We start from the raw sequence: 7353 nt of genomic DNA, 5'->3' as shown, positions 1-7353 counted from the left end.
TGGACCGGACACCGCACCCGCACGGAGACGGAGACGGAAGAGGAAGAGAGGGGAAGACGAGATCGCTAGGGCGAGGGGCAAGCGGAGGGGCGCGTCAAAATAAGAGGCGGGTCACACACCCGCCCACCCACCCACCCCACAACCGCTCTCCAATGCGCAAATTCGCTCTAAAACGCGAATATATGCATATTTTAGGAAACGGGAAGGCCTACAGATAATTATTATGTAATGTTTTAGTATTTTAATTCCTTTGGCGTCGAGATCTGCGCTACTGCTGCGTCTGCAGTCTCAAACGACATTTTGAGAAGGCCCGCGGCGCGGCGCTCGCGCTCGTTCCGTTTTGTAACAACAAGTGACGATCGGATATCAAGGTGGAATGAGAAAGTTAGATTTTGGGAGCAGACGAGGCAGATCGGCTTACAATCAAAACATAAACAGAACGAACGGAATGCACTAGCAAAGTCGGTTTCTAGTTTAGTGCCTGTGAAGTATTAGTTGACATTTTTGTTCGTTGCTTAGAGTTCGTTGCTTAGAGATGGATATTGTTAATGATTTATATAATGATATCTATGACTTTATGCTGTTATTATCGACTCTTGATGATATTGATTCGGATGATGGGGATGTAGAAGAGGAAGGCAGACTTGAAGAGGTAGAGGAGAAGGTACTGCATGCAGTTCAGTTTACTAATTGGCAAATTTTTATTATATTAGTGAATGCATTTGGTGCATATTATATATTTTTGGATGTGCAGGTCGATCATACCCAAATTGTGATATGCAGTGGTGGAGAACTCTGCAAGATCCCTTCTTTAAGCAGCATTTCCGGATGGATCGACGCTGTTTTGAAGTAATCTATGTTCTGGGCCTTATTCTTGAGCTGGTTATTGTGTGTAACAACTAATATGAGCGTAAATTCTTTTTACCTCCTATAGATTTTGACCGTAACTGTTGGACGGCATATGCGGGAGACTGGGAGAATTATTAGAAAGGGATTGCCGATTGGTGATGCCTTGCAGTACACTTTGTGGTCTCTGGCAAACCCTGATACATTTAGAAGCACTGGAGTCACCTTTGGTAAAGGAAGGGGTTCTATACATAATCAATATCGAACCATCATTGAAGTATTGCGAGAACTACGTGGCAGATTTATCAAATGGCCAAGTAATCGTGAGATGGCGTCTATTGCAAGAATTTTTGAGGGACGGTATGGATACCCTCAGGTTGTTGGGTGCATAGATGGCTGCCACATACCAATTCCAAAACCACTTGAACAAGAGCAGCAGTATGTGAATAGGCATCACCAATATTCCCTATTAGTTCAGGGTGTTTGTGACGACCGCCTTCTCTTCAGGGATGTTTTTATTGGACAACCTGGTGCAGTAGGTGATGCCAGAATGTATAGAAGAAGCCCCTTGAGCCAAATTATGCTCAGGCAACAAAACTTTATGGATGGCTTTCACCTGTTAGGTGATGGTGCCTATCCACTTACAGATAAGGTACTCCAACACTGTTTTACATGTGTGGAATATGTAGTTTGCTGTAATCTAATTACCCACTGATTTGTTCTTTCGCTATTTAGCTCCTTATTCCGTACAAAGATAATGGCAACATGACCTTGAGACAGCGGACGCACAACAGGACATTGTCAAAATGCAGATCTGCAGTTGAGAGGGCTTTTGCCTTGCTGAAAGGTAAATAGAGGAGACTAAAATATCTACCAGCCTACTCCCTTGATTATCAACTAGACCACATAATGGCATGCCTAGTGCTTCACAATTTTATTATTCTTGAAGGAGATGACTGTGATGTAAGTTCTTCAATTCATTTAACAATCAAGATTTTAATGTTGCCTCTTGAAATTAATTTCAATTTTTGCATGAACACCAATTCAGGGTGGAGAATTTGATGACGATGGTGAAAGAGATAATGGGAATTATGTCAACCTGATGAATGCTGCCAAAGCACGTGGCATGGACAAAAGGCAATACATTTCAGCCATGTTGATGCTGAATGTTTAGTAACAAGAGAAACAAAGTATGCTTAAGTTTTTAATCAGTCATTTATATTAGATAGATATAAAAACATAAAAAAAGAAATGTAAATAGGCTTAAGTGAGTAATCAGTCATGTTATCACATTGTTTCACTTAAAATTAGAGACATTAACATTGTTCCATTAAAATTTGAGATTGAAACATAAATTTGAGTAATTTGGCCCAATGTCCAATAAAAGTATTTGTAAAAATGCAATTCAGATACAGTGATTATTGCAAGAGCATCCTAGGATATTATGATGATGATTTGCTCACTTTCCGTCCAATTTTTGGGCCATTTTCTGGATGAGTGACAACTTTCCTTTCTCTACTTCTAATTTAAGCTCTTTCATGGACTTGTCTCTGGGGAGGCTGGATGGACGTGTCCTGCCTCGAAAAACCCCAGTCCCAGTTCCTTCTGGTGACTCCTATAGAACAGATACAATTGAATAGACACGCTTTGTTATCTTTACATGATTACGCCATAATTGAATGGTTTCTCAAATTTACCTTCTGGTGCACAAGTTGAATACCAGCACCTTGGATGTGCTTGGGATGTGAGCCAACATCTTTCCTTTTCAGTTCATGCATAATGTCCATTAAGTCACGAGTTTGCTTGTCTCTGATCATTTCAAATGGACCTCGCGCCCCGGTTGCCGCTGCTTCGTCACAGTAATCTTTGTACATTTTGGATAAGGACTCCATCTTATTCTCACACTTCTGTGGCCCATAAATAAATTTTTCCTGATACAACTGCGCACTGATTGAACGCCAGAAGGTGATATGTCTCTGTGGTTTACTGTACTCTGTCCTGTTGTCAATGCAAGCTTGTACAAGAGCCAATTCAGCATTGAAGGTCCACGAGGCAGCTGAAATAAGAAAAAAGTATTGTTCTCCAAACAGTCAGGGACAAGATAAGCTATCTATTAATTCACAACCTACCAGCTGAATCAGAAAACTTAATAAGGTCGTCAAGAAACTTGTCACTACCCTCTGGCTCCTGCAGTAAATCCTCATCTTCAGCATTCCACTCATATACTGAACCTTTGAGAATACCTTGTTTTACAGCTGGATCAAATATCACTGAATGAACTTTAAAGAGTGGGTGAAACTCATTATTATTTGATTTCCATCTTCTAAAATTCTCCCGCATTGTTGCCTTTTTCTTGCGCATTTCGTTGATGTTAGTTTTTACCCCTCTTTTTTCCATATACCCTGTTAGGGTGTCAAGGAAGTTGTCATGGCTTCCTGATTTGGGGATGTCCCCCCTCTTCCTTGCTAATACTTTCAAGAAGTACTTAAACCCCTCATCGTGTTCCAAAAGTAATTGACCCTCGCCATCTTCTAGAAACATTAAAAAGGATTGTGTAAGATAGAAAAATCAGTCAAGGCACAGATGCATTAACAGATGTCTTAGTACATTTCAAGAAAGACTTACCATCTGAGCCTGGCAAACACTCATTTCCGTTGTCATCCAGTACTAACTTTGTGACTTTCAAGTTAGTTAGGTGGGTGGCTAATGTTGCCTCCTCAGATGTGCTGAACTGTAATTAAAATTCAGTTCCAGATTACAAAGGGCCTGTGCATCACACACAACATATATAAATTTCATCCACTTAGAAAAAAAATGTACCTGAACAACTGCAGTTTTTGTAGATAAATTATAATTGCACTTGACGATAGCACCAAAATCGTCCTCAGTTAAGAAATTAGCCTCCTTCATTTCATCAAACAGAAATTTCTTAAAAGTATCCTGCAACATTTCCCAATGAAGTTAGTTATTGAAGCATAACTGTGAATTGCCTCAATACAGTGACAGAATGAAGACAAGTTATCTACATACTGAAGTGTAGGAAGATGTTACGCCAGTTATCTGGACAGTGTCGCTGTTCTTAACATCGGATAATTGCAGTATATCGGTATCGTTCCAGTCATAAGGTTCAGAAACATACATACTGGGACAATCTGATTGTTTGGGTGCTTCTGATACCTGATCCAAAACAAGTAAGTCTTCACCATAAAAGACTGGCCCCGAACAAATCTCACTTGCAGCAGCAACAGAAGAGAACTAGAAATGAAAAAAGGTTGAACAATCAGGTCTAAATTGTTGCCCAAGTAAAAGAATGGACCAGAAGTATTTCATTACTTCAACTGAGGCTGTTTTTTCACTAGTCTTCTTACAGGCCTCTGCTGGCTTCTCCGGCCTCTTGCAAAAGCTTTGTGCGTACAAAGCTTCATTTAACACAAATAGGACATTGAGCTGAAACAAAATAATGTCTCTTACAAACAATCCATTTAGTGAAATTTTAATATATCATAGAAAGCAACATAACTACAGGCCTTTACACTAACCACTTCAAAATCTATAGGCAAACCAGACACTTTCACAGTAGAAGACAGCTCCGGCAATGGAGTTGGCTCTGGAAAAATCTCCTCTTGCACTAATTTAAGGATGTCATTCCCGTAGTCAATTGTGAGCGAGCATGTTTCAGTTGCTGCTTCGACTGAAGTGAACTAAATAACACAATTTAAAATAATTACAATGATTAAGTTCACTATTCTTAGTGGGTCATTTGTGAAGGCAATAGGAGGAACATACCTCAACAACAGCTGTTGAATCACCAGTTTTCTTGCATACTTTAGCAGGTTTAATGGTTCTCCCACAAAATTTATTTTTGTGGAGAGCATTATTTATGACAAACAGAACATTGACCTGAAACCGCAGAAATATCATGTAGACAAAATTCATTTGCTGGAATTTCAAGACTTGTAGAAAGCAAACAAGACAACTTCAGGCCTTCATACGAACCACTTCAAAATACATAGGCAAACCAGACACTTTCACAGTAGAAGACAGCTCCGGCAATGGAGTTGGCTCTGGAAAAATCTCCTCTTGCACTAATTTTAGGATGTCGTCCCCATAATCAATAGTGAGCGAGCATGTTTCAGTTGCTGCTTCAACTAAAGTGAACTAAATAACACAATTTAAAATAATTACAATAATTAAGTTAACTATTCTTATGTGGGTCATTAGTGAAGGCAATAGGAGGAACATGCCTCAACAACAGCAGTTGAATCACCAGTTTTCTTGCATTCTTTGGCAGGTTTAATGGTTCTCTCACAAAATTTATTTCTGTGGAGAGCATTATTTATGACAAACAGAACATTGACCTGAAACCAAAACGATGACTTGTACACTCAATCCATTCACTCAAATTTCAATATTTATTTATTTGTTTATTTATGTAACTAACATACAATTTTAATCCATACCTCATTGAAATCCTCTGGAAGATTAGAAACTGTTACTTCCTTAGTCAACTGAGGAATAAATGACAAATTTTTGAAGAAAGAATTTAAATTTGTTGTTCTACTAGTCAATAACTTTTCCTTAAGAGGAGTCGACCTGACGTCAATTTTTTTCCTAACCGGTGAGTTGATTACATCTGTAGGATATAATTCCAAGTTAGAAAAATATTCTGTGTCACTATATCACAACTTATTTCTTGACTTACTGGCTCAAAGAACTTTCATTAATAAGTAAAGACAAACCTTCATGTACTCGATTGGCTGGAACTTCATCTTCCGAATCAGTGTCTTTCTCGTAGATGGTATCATCACTGGCGATTGAGGGCTGCTTCTCGACAAGTAATGTGGTGGAAAGAAAATCCATCTGGGTCTCAACAATTTTAGAGGCCAGTTCAGGGGATGCAAACTGAAAAAAGCCTAGATAAGTGACAGTAACTAGCTTCAACAAAGTAAGATTCTTCCAGTTCATCATCACCTACCTTGACCACAACACTCCTACTAGGTTTGTCATAGACACAACTTAGAATCTCTTTGTTTAGACTTGACCTGCTCCTTTTTAAGCTAAGTTTTCCCCTCAATTGGGACAAAAATAGGTTCTGAAAAGAATGCACAGAAAATTAATTCATTGCTTTATATGGGGATACAAGTACAAGAAAAACTTTTGATGAGTTACCTCATAGAAATCCTTAGGCAGGTTAGAAAATTTGACATCCACAAATTCACTTTCATCCATAGCCATTTTATGTTTTTCTTTAATAAACGCGACAAACGACTCGTCAATAATTCACTAAAATCCTGTCTACGCTGAAACACCAAACCAACCGAACACCACCTCACCCTGGCTCAATTTAACTGTGTCGATCCCGACCGGCAAAATCTAACTTTCTCATTCCACCTTGATATCCGATCGTCACTTGTTGTTACAAAACGGAACGAGCGCGAGCGCCGCGCCGCGGGCCTTCTCAAAATGTCGTTTGAGACTGCAGACGCAGCAGTAGCGCAGATCTCGACGCCACAGGAATTAAAATACTAAAACATTACATAATAATTATCTGTAGGCCTTCCCGTTTCCTAAAATATGCATATATTCGCGTTTTAGAGCGAATTTGCGCATTGGAGAGCGGTTGTGGGGTGGGTGGGTGGGCGGGTGTGTGACCCGCCTCTTATTTTGACGCGCCCCTCCGCTTGCCCCTCGCCCTAGCGATCTCGTCTTCCCCTCTCTTCCTCTTCCGTCTCCGTCTCCGTGCGGGTGCGGTGTCCGGTCCAGCCAGAAGTCAGAGTTGCCATTCATCGCAACAAACGCACCACACACACACCACACCGGCCACACACAACACAGCGTGCGCGACCGCGTGCGGCGTTCCGTGCAGTGTCTGGTCCGTCTTTCCGGCTAGTTATTGTTGATTTTGTGATTTTGACTACATCATCACATGGCACTGCCACCTCCGAAGAGGCCGAGGCTAACCTTAGCCTCCAACTGAAGCATCCTCCTCATCATCACCAACACCTGGACCAAGTTTACAGCAGGTGAGTGCATTGTAAACAAAACCAGTATAGCAGGGTTGGGGTGTTGGGGTTGGGATCGGGGAGAGGTTGATGTCGTTAAAATGTCGCTGTGATATCATGACGAATCAATATCATACCTCACGGCACGTCACCGGCACCGGCCGGCCGGCGCTACCCAGGGCACTGTTTTACTGTTTTGCGACACCGCCCGGCCCCCGGCCTCGTGCCCGTGCACGTCGCCGTCCTCAGCGTCCAGGCCAGGCCGACCCGCCCGGCCGCGCGCCCACCTCCCTCATGCATGTTCTCAGCTCGCTATACCCAGGGCGTCGTTCTGGCACACCGCCCGGACCCGCGCCAGCCCGCCCTTTGCACGTCGTTATCCTGGCCGCCCTTGCCCGTCCTGTGATGAGCTGCGCGCTGCGCATCCGTCTCGGCTGTACTCTGTACATGTGCAGTGTGATTGCTCGTTACCGATGGATTATCACAAATGCGCGTAAGGGGGGGG

General features: G+C 41.8%; 1 protein-coding gene across 1 annotated transcript; it reads left to right on the top strand.

The window, feature by feature from the left end:
* The first annotated feature begins 535 nt into the window (after nucleotides 1-535).
* On the top strand, nucleotides 536-2020 carry LOC127750519 (uncharacterized). Its single transcript, XM_052272382.1, has 5 exons — nucleotides 536-664; nucleotides 935-1498; nucleotides 1582-1693; nucleotides 1796-1809; nucleotides 1895-2020. Exons 1-5 carry the CDS (start codon nucleotides 536-538, stop codon nucleotides 2018-2020), a joined length of 945 nt encoding a protein of 314 aa, XP_052128342.1.
* The last annotated feature ends 5333 nt before the right edge of the window (nucleotides 2021-7353 follow it).

The sequence above is a fragment of the Frankliniella occidentalis genome, unplaced genomic scaffold (genome assembly GCF_000697945.3).
Source record: "Frankliniella occidentalis isolate FOCC.00 unplaced genomic scaffold, Focc_3.1 Scaffold203, whole genome shotgun sequence".
NCBI lineage: Eukaryota > Metazoa > Arthropoda > Insecta > Thysanoptera > Thripidae > Frankliniella > Frankliniella occidentalis.
The sequence above is the reverse complement of the archived record's forward strand: the minus strand, read 5'-3'. Positions and strand labels throughout refer to the sequence as shown.

Excerpts from the sequence above, each read along its gene's own strand:
- LOC127750519 (XM_052272382.1), top strand. The coding sequence starts at position 536 with ATGGATATTGTTAATGATTTATATAATGATATCTATGACTTTATGCTG. Across the intron at positions 665-934 it reads TTGAAGAGGTAGAGGAGAAG|ATTTTGACCGTAACTGTTGG; the intron begins GTACTGCATGCA and ends TACCTCCTATAG. Across the intron at positions 1,499-1,581 it reads CCTATCCACTTACAGATAAG|CTCCTTATTCCGTACAAAGA; the intron begins GTACTCCAACAC and ends TTCGCTATTTAG.